This window comes from Uloborus diversus, chromosome 7 (genome assembly GCF_026930045.1).
Source record: "Uloborus diversus isolate 005 chromosome 7, Udiv.v.3.1, whole genome shotgun sequence".
Lineage (NCBI taxonomy): Eukaryota > Metazoa > Arthropoda > Arachnida > Araneae > Uloboridae > Uloborus > Uloborus diversus.
This window is the reverse complement of record NC_072737.1, coordinates 33,687,825-33,709,976: the sequence shown is the minus strand read 5'-3', so window position 1 is coordinate 33,709,976 and position 22,152 is coordinate 33,687,825. Positions and strand designations below refer to the sequence as shown.

The window sequence follows — 22,152 nt, the reverse complement described above, 5'->3', positions numbered from 1 at the left end:
TCCTAAAAGGCAGAAAATAATGTTCTTTTTTCTCTGGAGCATTTTGCGAATATTTACTTGATTTGCGAATATTCTTCAGTTGTATTTTTCTTTTTTTCTTTGTTAATTTTGGTAAGTGCCCGGTTATACTTCTCTTTGCTGAGGGGGAGGGGGCGGTCGCCCCCCCCCCACCTTGTATCCGTCCTTGCTCTGCATATTACATATTTTTAAAAATCCCATGTTTAATCTATTCTTTATTTGATTTCAGAATGTACGAGAGCTTTACTAACTTTGACTTCGACTTTCTTTCGAATACTCCTCAACTGACTCAATATGATTATGGTGAAGACCATTTCGAATACGAATCGTCAACTCCAAAGAGTTGCGACACCGATTTGACGGAGTGTTCGAGTTCCACATTTGCATCAGTAAACTCAAGTAACTCCGACTGCGAAAAAAGGGAACTGGTTGGCTGTCGAAAAAGGAAAAGCTTTACCCCGAGGCGTTCTCCTCCCCTGCACGACCCCAGTTTTCGTGGTGTATTGATAAAAATGGAGAATAAATTCATCAATAATGAATGGAAGTTGGTTATTAATTCAAAATTCCAGTAAGTATCTTTAATTTAAAGAATTTTCATTTGTACTAGTTGCTTATAGCAAGTTCCCAATATTTTTAAAATCCTAATTCAGTCTACAAAGATGAATTCAGTCCACAATCATAAACATAGGAAACAATTCTATAATGGAAATATTCATAGTATTAGAAGTGATAGCAAACTTTTTTATTATTATGATGTGAAGTTATTAATTACTTTAATATTAGTTAATTTGAGGGGGGTCCCTGAATTGGGAAACAGTAGTTGACACTGTGTCAAGAGTTACCTTCAAGGTATTTTGTAAGAGTGGTTCAACTGAAACACGTACCAATAACACTTCCTCTTTTAAGTGATCTCCCCAAGAAGAAATGAACACTCTTTAGGTAAAACCTCATTCTTATCTTAGCCATACCGTATGTCCCTTTGATTGCCAACGGGGTCTACTGCCCGGCCATCACGAGAAAAGCCACCGCCGAAATGTCTGCGCCTGTCTACTGCTATAGCGACTGCACAAAGGCGAGCAGACGAGTGGCAAAATGGCGCCAAAAAGCATTCCTGCCTACCCTTGCAGAAAATGAACGAAGTCCGTTTCTATGGCAGTAGACCGGCTCAGACTTGACGGCGGGAGCTTTACTCGTGAAAGCCAGACAGTATATACATACAGTCTGAAAACCAAGACATGTGTGTAAGTTTCAGCTTAAAGTTGCAAAGGTGGAGTATTAGGGACATTTTCCGAAACAACGTGCGTAGTAGTGGAAGTCAACAACTACGGGTGGGACATATGTGTCTAAAAAAACAATTTGACAAATAAAAGTTAAAAGCTAAGGTGTCTTTTTCCATTAACTTTTTGAGCTGTAAAATAAATTGTGGTTTGGGAAATGCGGAGCAAAGTGAAGAGGCAAGGTATATTAGTTTGTTTCGCACTCTTGGCTTCCTTAAGAGGTTTTCCATCTTCAGCTCAGTCACTTTCCTATGCCGGGCTGATGAGTGCTAATAAGCACGAAATTGCAGTCCTCGGCTGGAAATGACTGAGCTGACGGTGTATTTCACGTATTTCTGCTTTAGCCCTGGCTAATGGGCGGTAATTTACTGAATATACCTTGCCTCGCGTTCAATCTTCGAGTTGAACCGAACCATTGCTTCGGTCACTCGTCTGGTCTGTGCTAATTCTATATTAGCTACCAGTTTGTTTCGCACTCTTGGCTTCCTTAAGAGGTTTTCCATCTCCAGCTCAGTCACTTTCCTATGCCGGGCTGATGAGTGCTAATAAGCACGAAACTGCAGTCCTCGGCTGGAAATGACTGAGCTAGCGGTGTATTTCACGTATTTTTAATAGTCAAATATAAACAAACATTTATAAATCACTTACGTATTCATTTATTAATTACTTCATTTACTCTCCTTCCTTTATTCGTTCACTTATTTATTCATTCATTTACTATTTTACTACAACTATCAGTTGATTACTTCGGTTTTAACAATTGAAATGAGTCCGAAATGCCCACACATGTAGAGGATAAACTGAAAAGTGAAACTGTCAGTTCAAACTGTCAGTTGAAACTGTGCGTGTGTAGCTGGCTTAGCTGTTATATTAAAAAAAAAAAAAAAAAAAAAACATAAGTATAAGGTACTGTCTTGGCTTTCACGAGAAAAGCTCCCGCCGTCAAGTCTAAGGCCGTCTACTGCTATAGAAACGGACTACGTTTATTTTCTGCAAGGGTTAGCAGGAAGGCTTTTTAGCGCCATTTCGCCACTCGCCTGCTCGCCTTTGTGCAGTCGTACGGGTTTTTCCAGCATTAAGCTTCCCTTGAAAAAATGAGACGCGCCTCGTTACTATAGCAGTAGAAAGGCGCAGGCATTTCGGCGGTGGCTTTTTTCGTGATAGTAGGACAGTATAATACATCCTACTATTTTGAATTACTACTATTTTTGCTTCTACATTTAGATTATCTCCAAAGAAAAAGAGGATGTTTATACATTATATTGAAAGTTCTGATGAAGAAGATAGCAGCACTTATGCATGTGTTAATACCGAAGGTGAATTATTTTATTTTTGTAAATGAATCATTTTTAGTATTTTTGTTCTTTTTGAATTTCAGAATGTTTATTAATTTTAGAACATTAGCTTTATTTCTTTTTTATTATTATTATGCGCATGTTTCTTAAATGTTATTCGCCTGTTATTTTGAAATTACAAAAAGTGTTTATTTCTTTTTAACTGACTTCAAAGGAGGTTATGTATTCGTATGTGGATTTTTATGTATGTTTTCTGATTTCTCCAATACGCCTGGACCGATTTGAAAAATGCTTTTTTTTTTTTTTTTTTGAAAGGGTATACTTTCCAGATGGTCCCATGGTAGTTTCGTCTGTATCTGATGAGGAGTTCCCCCAAAAAAAACTAAAAAACTTTTAATTTCATACGTTGTGGCTACGTTAGCCAACTTGCGTCAGCCGAGAGATACGTCACAGGTCACGTGGTTTTGCCGTGAACGGTGCATTTTCTCGACGGAGGGGTTTTGCTGAACAATATTTAACTCTCACGCCGGCATCAGATAATATAAGAGCCAATGACCATTCAGTCACTTTACCTGAATCTCCAGCATTCACATCGCAGGAAGTAAATTTTGCCATAAAACAACTGCCAAAAAATAAAGCCCCAGGTTATGACGGCCTTGATTCCTATATTTGGAGTTATGTTCACTCTGTTTTTCCAGATCTATTGTTGAATTTATTTAATGCCTGCCTTCAGTTTCGATACTTTCCCAAAGCTCTGAAACAGGGTGTTCTTCTTCTATTTCACAAACATGGCAAACCACTTAATTTATTTGCGTCATATAGGCCAATCACATTACTTCCCGTTTTATCAAAAATTCTAGAAAAGCTTGTTTTTAACAGATTACAGTACCATCTTTATAGCTCTGGTCTCAATAGTCCTCATCAATTTGGATTTACATCTGTACACTCTACGGAGAATGCTTCACAAAATTTTTTGATAAAATTTACAACTGCATAAATAATGACAGGCTGACCCTTTTGATTTCAATCGATGTAATTGGAGCCTTTGACAATATAACATGGACATCGATATTGCAGCAACTCCTTCGTTCAAAGTGCGAAAGTGGTGTTTATGAATTATACAAGAGTTTTTTTATCAGGAAGAAATATTACAATCTTTTCAGGTTCCACTTTGGTGAACGCAACCCCATCCAAAGGATGTCCGCAAGGGTCTTGTAGTGGCCCAGAACTTTGGAACCTCGTTTTAGCACCACTACTTGACATTTCATGGCCTGAAAACGTCCATATGCAAGCATTTGCAGATGATATCATCTTTGTAGTGTCAGCCTCAACTCGGAATGAACTCGAGTCCTCGGCCAATGAAGCACTTAGAAGATTGCATGATTGGCTCCAAGAAAACCAGTTACAAGCTTGTCCAGAGAAAACAAAATCCCTATTTCTTTCTAAATCTAGAAACTACGTTCGACAGCCCATCATAAAACTTGGCGACAATTTCATCAAAAGGTACAAAGAAATTGATTATCTTGGAGTCAGGCTGGATAAAAAGCTCAGCTGCTCAGCACACTTGGAAAAAATCCATAAAAAATCAATTCTTCTTCTGAGTAAGCTACAATGCATCTCTGGAAAATCTTGGGGAGCAAATATCCAACTACGCAGATTGCTATACCAAACAGTAATAGAGCCTTCAATTCTTTATGGAGTTGCAGTATGGGGTCAATTTTTGAAGCAGAAAGATCTGAAGAAATTAGGAACTATTCAACGTCATTTCCTCCTTGTTGTCTTAGGAGCATATAACACATCAGCTCATACCACTTTGCATGTTCTTGCGGGTATTCCACCAATTGCTCTTACAATTCATCGAAAATTAGCTTTGGGAAACATATTTATCAGGAAAACCACAATTCAAATATCACCAAATAATACTTTCTCATCTAATAACTTTGAAGAAGCCAGCCAAAAATGGACGGTTTGGGGTCAAAATAATGTCGCCACCGAAATGTCGCGGGACAAAATGTCGCGGCCAAAATGTCGCCGTTCCAAAATGTCGCCGGGCCAAAATGTCGCCGGACCAAAATGTCGCCGGTCCAAAATGTCGCCTGTCCAAAATGTTGCCGGTCCAAAATGTCGCCGGCCCAAAATGTCGCCGGCCCACAATGTCGTCGGTCCAAAATGTCGCCGGGCCAAAATATTGCCGATCCAAAATGTCGCCGGGACAAAATGTCGCCGGGCCAAAATATTGCCGATCCAAAATGTCGCCGGGACAAAATGTCGCCTGTCCAAAATGTCGCCGTTCCAAAATGTCGCCGGGCCAAAATGTCGCCGGTCCAAAATGTCGCCGGTCCAAAATGTCGCCGGTCCAAAATGTCGCCGGTCCAAAATGTCGCCGGCCCACAATGTCGCCGGTCCAAAATGTCGCCGGGCCAAGATATTGCCGATCCAAAATGTCGCCGGGACAAAATGTCGCCTGTCCAAAATGTCGCCGGTCCAAAATGTCGTCGGTCCAAAATGTCGTCGGTCCAAAATGTCGCCGGCCAAAATGTCGCCGGTCCAAAATGTCGCCGGGCCAAAATATTGCCGATCCAAAATGTCGCCGGTCCAAAATGTCGCCGGGCTAAAACGTCGCCTGTCCAAAATGTCGCCGGGCCAAAATGTCGCCTGTAAAAATGTCGTAGATCCAAAATTCGTTTATTCAGTTGGTAAGAAAAATTTAAATGTACAAAATGATGTTTAACACCAAATTTGCAGAATAAATGGTTACTGCCTTTAATGAATGTCTTCGTTAAAAATGGGACTGGACTAACTGAGTTTCATGATAAATTCTAAAAAGATTATTCCGTTTTGATTCGCAACTCTCGGCTGTTTTTCAGCAAACAAATAGAATACAAGCGTTACGTTATCTTATTTCTTGTGACTCGCTATCTACCAACTGTAAAACGTTCTGACGGCGTTCAGTTCTGACGTTCGCTAAATTATTTTACACTTTTCTTCAAGAATAGTGTGCGTTTGTATGTGGCCGAGTTTTTGGGGCCATTCTACGTCAAAACCTGTAGTAAGAATTCGAACGATAGCCGCAAGTACCCATATATGATTTAGGGCTGCGTGGTTTTTTTGCGTCAATTCGTTCAAGATAGTGGAGTAACTGAACGTTTTCATCGATATGCGTGACTGTCATTGCTCAAAAAATGATGAATGGAATCAAATAAAATGTTAGGAAGCAGCAGGGGGACAGATTTTGGCTCAATAACACCAGAGGGTGGAGCAATCGAATGTTTTTTCCTTTCTTTTTTATTATCTGTGATTGATATATCTCAAAAAGTAATACAGTAGAACCTCGTTTTCAGCGGGTTTATTTTACGCGGTTTCGATTATACGCGGTTGAAGATTTGACACCTTTATTTTATTTACGCGGATGAGTTTCGGTTTTACGCAGATGCGGCAATGCAAACAGGTAACATTTTCCTCTCTTTCAAAACCCAAGCTCCTAAAGATTGCAGATTACACGTAACTAACTGCATTTTGGCGTGCTAATAATCGAACTTGGGTCCTTGGAGACATTTTATGCGATTGGTTCCAGAGCTTTTTCCATCAGAAGTAAAGTGATTAAACTCACACAGTTCAGAACTCACTGGAAGAAGAGCTTTTAGGAGTGACAAAGGAGGTCAAAACCAACGCGGATACCGACTCCGGTGACACACAACCAAAAACGCTCACATTGAAAATTTTCGAACCATCCGTAGACAATAGGAATGATCTTTCTGATTTGTTAGTGAAAGAAGATTCTATTATGGAAATGACGCAAGTGATCATGGATGAGTTAATGCTAAGCAAAGAATTGGAGGAAAAATTCTTAATGACTACCAAAAAACTATCATAGTCGGCTCTTCTTCATAAACAGAACACGAAATTAGTTTGTTTTCTTTATGCATATTGTGCATAAAAATTGATATAAGTACACATTAAACTTATTATACAATTAGTCATCACTAGAATGAAGTATTTTTTTTAATCTACGGAACGTAATTCCTATTTTGACACTAATATTAGGTCTCAATTTACGCGGTTTCGATTTACGCAGCATTTCCGTGGAACATAACACCCGCGTAAAACGAGGATCTACTGTACAAGGGTTAAGACAAAATTTGGTCTACAGGTATATCTTAAAGGGCGAGTTGCTCATTTATTTTTTGCTTCAGTCATCCCAAAAGGATGGATCACAGAATAATTTTTATCGTTTTATGTGACTGCTATATCTCAAGAAGTAATGCGAGGATTCATACAAAAATGTAGTATACAAGTGAAATTAAACGAAAACAAGCCTTATTTTCGTTCTAAGTTGAGTTTCGTAATCGTTTACGTGAGTCAGTGTAATTAAATAAACAATGAAAAATATACTGAATTTATATATGAGAGGTTGAGCATGATATCAATAAAATCTAAATTAGCCGTGTATTCCTCTCATTTTTGTAGCACTTTAACTAACGTGGGTGTTAAATAAAAACTGAGTTTGCATTCTTATATAATTTGCGTAGTAAAAATTCACTAATTAAAACAGCATTTTTTTCTGAGAGAGAAAAACTTATTTGTTTATTATTATTATTATCAATATTCTTTTCTTTCTGAATTACCAAGCTATATTGAGCTGGAACTATTACTTTTTGAAACTCATTTTAAAAATAAGTCTAGGTCAAAATTGATCTGAATAATCTCATTGATATCAGTTATTTCACCCTACATTATGAAATTTTTTCTTTTCTATTTAAAATTGGAAAATGTGATTAGCTGACAAGCGCTACTTCGCATGCATGAAAGTATCCTCTTGAAAACCTTCAATAAAATAGCTGTTCTGAAATTATCCCTTGATGTTCTATCGAATATATAAATTTCATGAATGTTGAGAATTGAAAATATTTGTCATCGCGTAGAGTCGTTTTTCAAAAATCTGAGTGAAAGACACCTGTTTTAGCAGTTACGGGTTTCATTGATTTCAAAAGATTTGACGTTGAACATTTCGACGTAATTTCAGAATTTTACTCATAAGAGATGGGAGTTCCCACGGCAGTTTTGATCTTACTTTAACCAACGTATATCTCACTGAAAACGTAGTTTTTTTTTTTTTTTTTTTACAGTTCTTAGGGTAATGTTGATAAATCTATGAGAAAATTAAATTTCATTAAGATACTTTTCTACTTTATTTCCACTCTGGCCCGTGATTTTGAATTTTTCCAGTGAAAGGGGAGAGGGAGGATAACGGGCGTATGTATAACCAATGCAAATTTCATAGGATTGCTATAAAAACCACTCCCACTAGTATGTAAAAAAAAATTCAAAGTCGAGGGCCATTCCGCCTGATCCCCTAAATGACTGACCTGTCGCTACCGTAATAATATGCTAGAATGAAGGAGTTATTTGTTTTTACTTCATTACGCCAAAAAATACAAACCGACTATTCTCTCGCCATATTCAAATTGCGCCTCACTATTCTTTCATTCATGTTTAGAACAGTTTAGTTTTACTTCCATACCAATTTTTTGTCTGAATCCTTGCGTTACATCATGATCCTTTATGTTACATCTTGAGTATTATTATTAATCAGATTAAACGAGAAAGAGAATTCCGTTGCAGCAGCCTTTCACATGTTTACGTTTGTAATAGTATACAGAAAAACGTATGTTTTTCTGAAAACAATTAATTTTCTGGAATTAATCTGATGTTTACGAATTAAGACAGGAGAAAACGTTTGGAATTTTTGAAGGAACTTACTTTGAAAGGCAATTAATATTCTTTCGCAACTTTTATGCTGGAAAGCATCGACGTACATTTAAATTTTTCGTACAAATTGAACTAGCGAATTTTAGGCCGGCGACATTTTGGACCGGCGACATTTTGGACTGGCGACATTTTGGGCCGGCGACATTTTGGACCGGCGACATTTTGGGACGGCGACATTTTGGACTGGCGACATTTTGGACTGGCGACATTTTGGGCCGGCGACATTGTGGACCGGCGACATTTTGGACCGGCGACATTTTGGGCCGGCGACATTTTGTACTGGCGACATTTTGGACCGGCGACATTTTGGACTGGCGACATTTCGGGCCGGCGACATTGTGGTCCGGCGACATTTTGGGCCGCGACATTTTGGGCGTATACCAAAATGGACAGAACATCCAAAATTACAGTGTGCAATTCCGTATATTAGTCTAGAAGAACCTAATGTTTCAATACTTCATACAGGAATTTTCACGGACGGTTCGAAAATATGTGATGGAACAGCATCAGCATTCACCCACATCTCCAATAATCAGGTTGTCTACGATTGGTCAGCCAAACTAACTGTAAATAATTCAGTTTTTCAAGCTGAACTTTTCTCCATTTTTCACGCTTTACACTATATCGCATCAAAAAATATTATCTCGAGCACTACAATATTCTCAGATAGTATGTCTTCTCTCAAAGCGATAATGGACCCGATGCATACCTCAAAGTTGGTCAGAGACATTCAAACTCTCTACAGAGAAAACCCAAATATAAAACTAAACTGGATTAGAGCTCATATGGGACACTTCGGCAATGAACGAGCCGACTTTTTAGCTAAAACCGCAGCAATGAATCTTACACATCCATTCGTCTATAAAATTCCCGTTGCCAAAATCTTTCCTCAAATATCTCCTCTGGTCTGAACTTCTTCAAAATTGGCAGGAAATCTGGGACACACCAGAAACTGGTCGGAGAGTTCATGATTTCCTGCCAAAAGTAAAACTAAAACAACGCTGCAAACATCCAGTAGAAGTACAATTTCTAAGTGCACATGGACCATTTCCAGCGTATCTACACAGATTTAAGTTAATTAGCTCACCATTATGTGTATGCAGTCAACCTGGAACTCCTGAACATTACATATTCAACTGTCCTCTAACCACCTCTTTCCATTGCACTTATAATTCCAACTTTTCTTTCTCCAAAAATATTTCACACATTCTATCTCATCCAGTTACACGCAAGAATATGCATAAAATAATGTCGCTTCTCATTTCTCAAGCAGATGACTTTAAATATCCAGCCTAAAAACTTTCAAAACTGCGTGTTTACATTGTATTTACCAGCCATCCCAGTCTTATTTAGCTTATTCACTTGTATATTAGTTCTTTTATTTAGTTCTTTTTATTGTTTGTTATCTTAGTATTGTTATTGGTTTTTGTAATTATCAAAATTGTACCAGCGAGTGTCGCTCGTGATCTGTTATGTTCCCCCCAGTCACCACATCCGGTTAAACCCTCACCGGGGTTGGTACAGTGGTGATTGGTGGGGTTTAAATAAATAAATAAAAATAACTCTCACGCCATCAGGATGTTTGATTTTCAAGGCGTCGTCTGTAAATTTTAATTATATTCTTACTAATGTATATAATATTACTCATGTAGCATATACTTACATACGATACTGTCGGTCATACTTACAGACGATTTCCTACCCAAACCTATAAATCAAATTTACTTTACAATTTCAATACAAAAATCAACTAAACTAAACACCCAATTATAAAAAAACACTGATTTTAATTACTATACGATGAATTATTTTAATACCAAACTAATCATATACGATTTCTTCATTTTCAATAACCTTTTGAAGTCGGGAATTTCTATAAACTATTACCTAACGTAACTGATAACCCACAGAATCCTGAGTTGAACACTGATTTAACTAAACGCAAAATAAGTCTTTAAACTAAACCTACTCAATTACGTTAGGTAGTACTTGATAGGAGGCCTCGACTTCAAAAGGTTATTAAAAACTAAGAAATCGTATATATAATCTTATACATATAAAATCTGAGTATCTATCTATCTATCTATGTCCAAGCTTCTTCTCCCGAACGACAGTGAACTGACCATCGAACCAGGTATCGATGGATTCGTCATCTTCCCGTCTTCATGTTTGGCTATTTAACATAATCCTCCGATAATAATTAGCGGAGATATCAATTAAAAATTATTAATTATGACTCTTAGATTTCAAAATAAAATCCATATTTTTCGAAGGCTTTCCTCCATTCAAATTATTATTCAGTGCTTCAACTCAACTTTCCGGATGAACGCTTTTATTAAAATTTACAGCGTGAAGAAAATCATTGAGATGAAAGATCTGTTGCCATTTCTTTTCTCGAATATGAACAGGTAAAATTCTTGTTTTTGTTTTGAGGCTTTTCCTGTAATCAGGGGATTTAAATTGTTTACTTTTTTGGGGGGTTTTCCGCAATCTGCCGCAAAACTACACTGACTTTTTTTTTTTTTTTTGGTTCAAGCCTGAGTGTTGAACTCGCGTCACTTGACATAACTTTTATTTTTGAGGTGGACCGTGCAAAGCCGGGCGACGCAGCTAGTTAGGTATTAAAATAATTCATCGCATCATTGTTTATTTTATAATTGGGTAATTAGTTTAGTTGATTTTTGTATTGGAATTGTAAAATAAATTTAATTTATAGGCTTTGGTAGGAAATCGTGTGTAAGTATGACGAATTATTTTTTATTTTTCAGTTCCTCTTTGTTTCTTGAAGTCGGTTCTTTTCTTATTTAAAAATATTTTTTTAGTCCCTAAAAGAAATAAATTTTATAACAAAACACAGCTTTACTAACCAAATAGGAGCTTTAAAACTGACATCTGCACTCTAGGGTCTTTTTTTTTATAAAGAAACAATATCTTATAGCAGAATCAACAAATATTTTACACTAGTGGTACCCGCACGGCTTTGCCCGTAGTAGAAAATTAACAGGTCATTTGGTTCGTCTGTACATTTTTTACAAATAATGGATGATGAATTTGCTCGTCTACGTTAGATAATTTGCTCGATAAAATGTTCTTAAAACTGGAATAGAAAAGGAACAAAATCGAATTTTCGAAGAATCGCTTCGAGGTGCTCACTTTTATGCTACAAACTCATTCTGTGCCAAATTTCATGAAAATGGGCCGAACAGTCTAGGCGTTACATGCGTAATAGAGATCCAGAGACACAGACTTTCAGCTTTATTATTAGTAAAGCTAGAGAAGATAGCATCAGAAGTTTGACTACTTTCTGGCAGAGTTACTCGAACGTAGTCGCTTGGTGATCAGAAACGTAGTTGAAAAATTATTTCAAATTTTAATGGAACTTTTAATGTTATTTAACGGATATTTTTTTATTCATTCGGCGATTTATTTTAAATTTTACTGGAACGTGTAACAGTTTCTAATGATTTAATTTATTTGGCAAAGATTTTGTTTTTTAATGAAACTTTTGAAATGGCCGAGGCTCCTATACTTTTGTAAACTCGCCACGACCACGTAACCGATACTTTGCCCCAGTATCTTATTGTTGCTAAAAATCCGCATAATCGAAAGCCTCCCTCCAGAGCCGGATCTACCGGGGGGTGGGGCAAGCCGGGGTTCTTGCCCCAGGCGGCAACTTCAGAGGGGCGGCATATTCGAGTGGTGCTTCCTGGGGCAAACTGGCCAACCAACCCGTGGGCCGGTGCGTCCCCCCCCCCGTAAAAAACGAAGCCGCAAGGGCGCACAAAAAGGGGCGCCTTTACGGTTTCGTTTTTTTTTTTTTTTTTTTTCATCTTTGAACCTGTTTGCCTTTGTTTCCTTTTTTCTGCCCAGAACATGAGCGACTTCCGCTTTTTTTTCTCCTGCGCCCTCGAACCTGTGCGCCTTTGGCTTTTTGCACAAACTTGGATTCCGGAGGGGCTTTGGGAGTCCAGGTTGACGCCCTTTCGGGGCACCTAGTCCACCCCCGGGAGCTTCCGGCGAAAAACATAAGCTTGTTCTAAAAAATTCAGAAAATGCAAGAAATAATTAACATTTAAAATCTGAAAAAAAAAGAGAGTAATGCAAAAGTTAATCAAACTAAAAAAGTAAGGAGTTACTAACTGAAAAAAACTTAACAGATAAGATAAAAATACCAGCCACCTAAATAGTTTCGTCTTAGTTCCTATAGCAAATTAAATAATAATTTACTGCATATTGATTGCTTCCTCATTGAACAACTATTGGCTCCTGATGTTGGCGTTGTGCTATCACCAATGGCGGTTTATTTCAGGGGGCAGCACATTTTACGATTAAATGAATAAATAAACTTTTTCTTGTGATAAAACCATACAAAAAATAGTTTTTCCTTTACAAATAGTCTAACTCTCTCGTTCCTTAAAACGGGGGGGGGGGGGGGGTGAGTCTGTAAATTTTGCCAGAGGAATTGACAAGCACCAGGCATTTGACTTCTGTTCCGTTTTTAGATCCGAGTTAATTGCCATTGATGAAGTTCTCAGAATCATCAAGACGGTAACATCTTCTGCTGAAATATGGATTTTATCTGACAGCCGCAGTGCTATCCCAGCTTTTAGCAACTGGACAAACGTTGGAGACAAAACATCTGTCTCAATCCTTAAAATCTTAAAGAACTCACCCAGCAACATGAGATATACCTCCAATGGATTCCATCCCACATTGATCTCTTTGGCAATGACGCAGCGGACCTCCTGGCCAAGGAAGATGTCATTGAAAATTTGGGGTGGAGAAGAACTTTGACCTCCCCAGAAATTTGTTCTAAAATGAAAACTTTGAACCAAGAACTATGGAAGACTCCTCCGAACCACCCCTGGTACAATAGGCAGTCCCCAGGTGGTGCCCTTTCCATCAAGGCGGATAGAGTCGTTCAAACTACAATCAGTAGGCTTGCAAGTGGGCACATCAAGTGCCTTTCATTTCATTTAGGTGAGAAAATTTTTGAGACCTGTACTAAATGTAGATAAGTGCAGGTATCTCCAGATCATCTTTTGCATTGTGCGGGACTGGAAAGAGAAGACATTTACTCCAGTCCTCTCCTTGTGTATGATTTTTTGAGGAGTCTTGGGCTCATGGACATGGTCCAGCCTGCGGCTAGACCGGAGGAATAAGTCATCCTCATCATCATCAACAAGCACCAGAGCGTAAACATATGGCTCTCTGCCATGGGCCCAAAAAGGAGGGAAACAGTCTTGTCCCCAAATTAAAAGAAAAAAAAATACTGCTACCTTTGTTCTGTAGTCTTTATTGTACAGCTATGAAATACGAGTATTTGGAGATTTTGGTGTAACACCTGACCGGTATTACGCAGAACAAAGTATTAAATTAGCAGAATACTTAGTTCAGGTATTACGAAAAGGGTCATTCTGTAAATGTTTAGATTAGCTTAGATTATAGCTGAATCAGGCTAAAAACATTGACATTGAAAAATTCCTGCTTACTAACACAAATGCTAAGGATCATATATTGAGATATTATTTTATCACAAACTTTCAACGAAATTTTACTGAGCATATTTTACTGATAATTAAGCTGCTGGCTTAGACCCATGTGACAGTGGTGCAACCAAGGAGGGGGGAGAGGCATGGGGCCTGCCCCTTCCCAGAAGGCCGAGTATATTAATTTTTAAAAAACATTCCAAACTCTTAAAGAGAAGAAACGGAACGCGCCTTGGAAAAATGAAGTAGTTTTAATAGGAAAAAATATAGAATGTTGGGAGGGAAATTTGAAGTCTTCAAAATACAATAGTTTGGAAGCCTCCTCTAGCCAAAACTATTCGAGAGCGTCTCAGATCTCGTTTTCAGGGTTTCAATTTCGCAGGGGACCTCGCCTTCTAACAACATCGAAAATCTTTTAAGACTGCCTTTTTAGGAAGTACAGCTTTGAAAAACTGCCGAGCCTCAAACGTTACCAACGTTTTTAATGCTTCAATTTCGGAAAAATTCCGAATAAAGCCCTCGAACCTCCTTTCTCTAATACCATCCAATTCGTCAAAGATTGGATTTTTTAAAACGACAATTGGTTGAAGCGCTTAGCACGCAGTCCCCTTAAAATAGAGTGAGCTAATGCTCCCGTGTAAAATCTGAAAATGAGAAAACTACAATTACAAAAAAATAAATTCGGGGAAGAGCTTTAAACCACTAAATACTACATAAAAACTTTGTCTTTTAGGACTTCTATTTCGAAATGTTTTTGGGGAGAACCTCAGAGCACCCCCTTCTCTAACATCACCAAAGTTTGTCGGTAACAGCGTTTAGGAACTTCAATTTCGAAAACTTGGGAGAGGGGTGATAGATTTCACTCTTGTTTTCAAAAAAAAATCGATTGGAAATGCCGCTAAGTCCTTTCCCTTACCCTAACATCAATAAATATCGCCTTAGAGTTTTTAAGATTTCAGTTTCTAAAAATTTCCTCAGAAGTCCTTACGAAATATTCCTCCCGGTAACATCACCACAGACACTTTAAACCTCTGTTCTTAGGACTACAATTTCAAAAATTTCTCCGGGGGACCCCCCTTATCAGATTGGCAAAATATTAAGTGTGTCCTCTAAAAAATATTTTCTGGTTGCGGCACTGCGGGTTGAATTTGTTTTTTCAACAGTAAAAAAGATTTGAGCCCGAAAATAATTTACAGACATTTACGACTGATTTTATTCCAGTATGTAATTGCTTCAAATGTGCCAACTCCTTCTAAACTTGTACAGCAAGTACAGAAACCTGTTGCTCTTTCTGTAAGTGTAGTGGCAAAGGTTTGCAACCAACTTATAACAAAGCTTTTAATAAATACTTTTTAGATTTATTAGACATTAGATTTGTACTTACCGTACTTTTTAACTTAAATTTGAACATGTTTCAACGCATTTAATATACGCATTTTTTTTTTTTTTTTTTTTACTATTTGTAAAGGGAAAAGTGTTATACAAAAAATAAATATTTAATAATTTATAGCAGCAATATACTGCCGTGCTAAGCACAGATGTGGTATCTGCACATTTTATCAAAATTGAGTTATTGTCACCAGGTGGTCGTTAGTAGCTTAATTTACCTAAATGTCAAGTTTTTTGGCGATTTGTGAACGCGAAATATTAAAAAAAGCTTTAAGAAAAAAGTCGTAACTGCACAGTTTGCGGAGTTTGTTAAGGCAATTTGAACGTAAGTGACAAATACTAAGCCTTTAAAGTGGTATCTGCGCAGTTACCACTTTTTTCCTTAGTATTTTTTGTAGATGCGACTTTTATACCTTAGTAAAGCAGCATATTTAATAATGTAGCAGTTTATTGTAACACAGAAATAAAAATTAGTTTACCGTTGAATAGTTGATACAGGTTGATAATAAAAACAAATACAACTTTGCATAATTGTTAAAGTAAATATTCAGCTTTTTCTATTCAAATGTTTATTTAAAATGTAAATTCGAAAAATGAAATGCATGTAAAATATTCATATCAAATTCTTTCATGAAAAAAAAAACGAATTTCATTCTACGGCCAGTAATATTTTTATTTAAGTATCGTCTGCTATGAAAATTATCTTCAGGCTCGGTAAAAATGAATCTAGAAAATAAAACATTATAAAAACACATTCTTTTAATATAAAAAACAGAAAATTGTTATGGATTACAGTTTTAACTGTCCAGAGTAGAAATAAGATTCTGTTAGATTTGTATTAACAAAATAAAGCGAAACAGCTAAGTCCAAAGAATGCAGATGTTTTCAGTATTATTTAATGATACCTTGAGCACGTTTTACTAAGATATTTTTGTCATATCTGTGCAGATACCCCTAAAAATGCCTAGTAATTGTCACTTACGGTGAAAATAGCTTAATATATGAAAAGGTTTTGAAAAGAAAATTTGTCGTAACTACATTTATTAATTTTAAATTAAGATTTTTACAAAAATACTCTCTTACGGTTTTTAGATAAGTTATTTAGGAAACAACTACCGCAAGTTGAGCCTTTAATTAAGTCATAAAACAAAGAAATGAGTTGTAAAACTTTAATCGTCGATTTCTCATTTTGAGCTCTACTGCAGATACCACATCTGTGCTTAGCACGGCAGTATACTGCCGTGCTAAGCACAGATGTGGTATCTGCAGTGGAGCTCAAAATGAGAAATTCATGATTAAAGTTTTACATCTCGTTTCTTTGATTTGTGACTTAATTAAATGTTCAACTCGCGGTAGTTGTCCGGTAATTAACTTATCTAACCTACATAAGAGTGTATTTTTGTAAAAATCTTAATTTAAAACTAATAAATGCAGTTACGATAAATTTTCTCTTCAAAACCTTTTCACATGCTAGGTTAATTTCACCGTAAGTGACTATTACAAGGCTCTTTTAGGGGTATCTGTACAGATACGACAGAAATACAGTGGCTCCCAAAAGTGTTCGTACACCTACGACTTTCACTGAAATAGGACCCTCTCCATTGGTTAGAATTAATATTTCGTAATAGGTATTTAATTATAAGATCTATGATAAATTTTCAACAAAACTACTTGACATTTTTAAAAAAAATATTAAAACTTAATTTTTTAAAAATAAAAACCCAAAAACTGTCAGAAATTTTATGTCACAAAAGTCTTCGTACACTTTACAAAATGTCTATATATTATTGAATAATCTAACTTTTTATTAAGTTACCATTTAGTAAAACATCATGCAGTATCAACAAGACCTTTTAAACGTCTTGGAATATATTTGATTCTTTTTTATGCCTTTTTTTTGCGTAATTTCTGAATAAGTCTCAACCACACTTCGAGTTTTACTATTTCTAGCTCTATTTTCGTTTCAAAGCCATATTTTCGTAATCTAGCCTTCAGATATCTCTAAATATGTTACATTAAGTTCAAATCTGGAGATTTAGGGGGTATTTTCTAAACTTTAGGACAATTTTTGAGGCACTAGACGCAAACGTTGAAAACCATGTACTTCTTATCGTTATCTTGATAAAAAACAAAGTTGTTTCCAATAACCAAATTTTTGGCTAAGAGTTTAAAATTGGTTTTTAAAACATTTAAACGAATAGCATTAATCATTATTTCATCAAAAAATTCCGAACTACCAAGTTCTAATGCTGATATGCACCCTCGCACAAGAACACCATCACCGTCCTGATTAACTGGTCCAACTAAGTTCTTAAGATTAAGTTCCTAATTTTTTCTTCTACTTACAATTATACAATGATTTAACCAAAAATGTTGAATTTATTTTTATCTGAAAGTAAGACGTAATTCCCAAACATTTTGAGCTTATTTATCATTGATTTTGTGACGAAAAACGTAAGCCTTCTGTTTTTCTCACGGCCAAGAAAATTTCTGCAGGAAGTGGTCCCATTTAATCGAGTTAATCATAGATCTTGGCTGACAATTTTAGGGGAAAATTAAGTGTAAAAATTTTCATTCAACTGTGCAGAAACTCTTACAGCACTCAAATGTGTATTTTTCATAACATTTTTAACTGTAAATCTCCTATCACGCTTTGTCAACTTTGCCGATTGACCTTTTCTTACCTTATTTTCGGTCCGATTCTTTTCTTTAAAGCATTTCATCAAGCACTTTACTATAGAATGGAATAAAATAACTAATTTAGAGACATTTCAAACCAATTTACCGCTACTGTGAGGAAAAAATTCAAATTTCGAATGATGTTTGTGGTTGTTTACGAATACCAGCCATTTTAAAGTAATAAGCACAATATCAAGGAATAAATTGGCAAAAAATTCAAGCCAAATAATTTTTAAGGGTCAACACAATGCAAAAATAATAAAAAAATGACATATGATAGTTTTAATCACGAATTCATTCGAAAATATTTGAGTGTACCATGACTTTTGTAGCGTATTATTCCTCTGTCTCTTCGTTTTTTGACTCATTTCAAAAAGGAAATCCGTCAATATTTTTAAAAAACTACTGTGTTTTATTGAGAATGACATAGGAATGATGTAAAAAAATATTGGACTTCATATTCGAATTCAGTTTCGCGTTATTTTGGTTTTACTAAAAAATTTCAAAGTGTACGAACACTTTTGGGAGCCATTGTATCTTAGTAAAATCATTGAACTCAAAAAGTAAAACGCGCTTAATTTATCATTAAATAACACTCTGCTCTATTTTGACTTAGCTGCCGCTTTATTTTAACACAAATCTAACAAAATCTACCTTCCAAAAAATACCATTTTCAAAATTTCGGACATTTAAAACAATTTAAACCATAATAATTTTCTATTCTTTATATTCAAAGAATGCTTTGATGTTATCATTTTCATAATGTTTTGTTTTCTAGATTCATTTTTACCCAGCATGAAGATAATTTTGACAGCAGACGATACTTAAATAAAAATATAATTGACCGTCGAATAAAGTGCGCTGTTTTTTGCATTAAAGAATTAGATATGGGTATTTTACATGCATTTCATTTTTAAGAATTTGCACTTTAAGTACAAATTTAAATAAAAAAAGCGGAATATGTACTTGAACATTTATGCAAAGTTGTATTGGTTTTTTATAATCGACTTATATCCGCTATTCAACGATAAATTAATTTTAGTTCTCTGTTACACTAAACTGCTTGCTACATTATTAAATTCATTAAATCTGCTGCTTTACTAAGGTATAAAAGTCGTATCTACAAAAAATACCAAGGAAAAAAGTGGTAACTGCGCAGATACCACTTTAAAGGCTTAGTATTTGTTACTTACGTTCAAATTGCCTTAGCAAACTACGCAAAATGTGCAGTTACGACTTTTTTCTTTAAGCTTTTTTTAATATTTCGCATTCACAAACTGCGAAAAATTTTGAGATTTAGGTAAATTAAATTACTAACGACCACATGGTGACAATAACTCAGTTTTGATAAAATGTGCAGATACCACATCTGTGCTTAGCACGGCAGTATACCAGGTGGAAGATGTCCAACCAAGTCCAAAATACTTTCTCGGAGACCAATTAATTTTTTTTTTCTTTTAAATCTCCCCTCTCAAATTTTTTTACATGTGTGCTGTCAGATCCTGGACTAATTGGCGAAAATTGGAAGATTAAAATTAAATCACCCGTATCTGAATACTGAACTCGTTTTCGGAAAAAAAGGAGAGAGGATTTTTAATTGCGATTTGTGTTACGATATATCTCCGTTTTAACAAAAAAAAAAAAAAAATTCATACTGACATGCTTAGTATTGGTATAAAGTCAATTTTTAATCAAACTCTTTCGCACTTTACAGTTTATTAAAAAAAAAAAAATAGTTTAGAAAACTAAAAAAACACGCTTTTGTAGCAAAATGAAGTAAAAAGTGAAAAATAATCTTTGGACGATAGTAGTTGACCAATCACTTTATTTTAATGTAATACAAAAAAGCGTGGGGTGCTGTCTATTTACATTTTTGCTTGGACAACAAATGGAAGAAATTAAAGACAACTGATAAGAAGCCCCCCACGCTTTTTTGTATTACATTAAAATTAAGTGATTGGTCAACTACTATCATCCAAAGATTATTTTTCACTTTTTAGTTCATTTTGCTACAAAAGCGTGTTTTTTTAGTTTTCTAAACTATTATTTTATTTTTCTGTTTTTTAGTCTTATGTTGGAGAATTATCAGGCGACGAAATTATTTATAAAACGAGTGCGAGGAAATATCTTAAAGTTAAGACAAGGACACCCCGATGGGAAGCTACTGTGAGTCACCGATGTATGTTTGCGGAAATCATATATATATTACTTTGAAAATTTGAGATGCATTTGAATAAAAGTTTGTTCAACGATGGTCTGATCAGCAATGAATTTCCAATTGAAGGCTCACCTAAATTTTGGCATGAAATTAGTTAACAACAATTATATTTCATGTTCTAATTACCTTGGAACATTGGAACAAATTTTGTCTGATGCAGAAAAATTAAAGGTTTTTGTAGATATTTTGAAATAATTTTTGCGAGCATTTTTTAATGTATTTTTTAAAAATTTTCTTTTTTCACATTGTTGGATTTATGCCAAAATATTGATTAAAATTGGAGGAAACTAACAATTAAAAGAGTTAATAAATTAATTTGATTATAGAATATTGCATTGTCATCGGGTCTGAGGTCGCGTGCCAAATTTCAAAAGAATCCGATCGCAGGAAGTGGGCGAAATTTGAGCTGCAAGATTCCGTTACAAGATACATACTTACATACATACATACATACAGGTGAAGCTAATAAAAGCGTGTTAATAAAAAATACAACTTGATAGAAAAATTTAAAGCAAGATGGATGTGTGGGGAGGGGGCGGCATTTTGAAGTTTTGCCGCATCTCGGAAACTTCCTAGACCCAGCACTGCCTCCCTCATCTATATTTCCAAAATGGCATTCAACGATTTCCCTCCAATTTGGTGCATTACCGTTTTGACAATTAGGATTATGGCTCGATCACCACATTTTAGTCAATAATTGCTCTGTTTTGGCTACATCAGCAAAGCTGAACAACATATTCATATTTTTTCTCCCATTATTAATTTCGTGTTTCCAGGAAAGTAAGCTAAAAAAATGTGAAAACATCGGGTACCGCACCCATAGCGGTGCTATTATATACGAAACATAGTCTGGTCAACCCTAATATTGATCATCAGCACCACGACAGCATAATGGTTCGTTAGTGTCATACTTCAGTCACATGTGGTGGCGCTCCTGACGAAGCTCCCAGAAGCCATTTTTTAACAGGACAATGGTCGGTCACATACAGCAAAGGTGTCAGAGGACTTCCTCTTCCACATCATTGCTTTCGCTGGCCTGTGCGATGCCCTGATTTGTCACAAATAGAGCTTATCTTCGATCACCTGAGAACGGTAAATTGGACAGCCTATGAGTTTGAGCGAATTGGTGACGCTTTTACAGTAACTGTGGTACGAGATGACGCAAGACATCGTACGAGACTGCTATGCCTCAATGCTCGACTGCAATCTCCTCATACATTAAGGTTAAAGGTGGCTCAACACTTTTCTCTTAAATTACTTTAACGGGTACTTAAACCTCCATTTCTTTGGGATTCTTCGAGTAATAAATGATCATTTTGTCATCACTTTCTAATAACAGTACTGCCATCCCGATCACGTGTGCGAAATTTCGTTTCATTCTGGCTATTCCTTTTTGGTGTTGCCAGCAGTGTATTTTAAAAAGGCCCAGCCAGATTTTCGCGGAGTTTCACTTCGCATTCTTGCCTTGAAAAAATATTGATGGTCTTTGACCATCCCTCGTTTATTACCTTTGTGGTCGACGAGCAGAGCCGGCCTTAAGCCGATTAGAGCAAATTGAGCGCAATGGGACCCCGCGCCAGCAGGGGCCCTGCTCTAAAAAAAAATTTTCCCCAAAATAAATAAATTTCCCAAAATTTTCCCCCCAAAATAATAAATTTTTTTCGCAAAAATAAATAAGAAAACAAAATGTTCAAATGAACTTAACTGATAATAATCATAATATACTTAAGTGATATTTAAGCTGGGGGTATGGACTACTTTCAGTTTGATTAAGGGAGTAGGGAGAGTTCCCTGAGACTTTTAACATCCCTATTAAAGTAAGCAAATATCTGTCCCTTGAAACCTATCTGAAACTAGTTGGTGCCGATTATATTTTAGTAGACTGTAATGTTTTATTGATTAAGTTCATCAACCAAATATTGCAGTCCACTAAAATATAATCAGCACCATAGTAGTGGTCCGTCGAGCCACTACTAGTGGTTCGAGTCCGTCGAATCACTAGTAGTATCAGATAAATT

General features: G+C 36.0%; 1 protein-coding gene across 1 annotated transcript in view; it reads left to right on the top strand.

Annotated features, from left to right (window-relative positions):
* Window positions 1–248: 248 nt before the first annotated feature.
* LOC129226648 (GATA-type zinc finger protein 1-like) overlaps window positions 249–22,152 on the top strand; it is a 40,489-nt gene continuing 18,585 nt past the window's right edge. Inside the window, exons 1-2 of the mRNA XM_054861278.1 lie at window positions 249–586; window positions 2,520–2,611. Of these exons, the coding sequence (XP_054717253.1) occupies window positions 249–586; window positions 2,520–2,611 (430 nt within the window). The remainder of the gene's footprint in view (window positions 587–2,519; window positions 2,612–22,152) is intronic.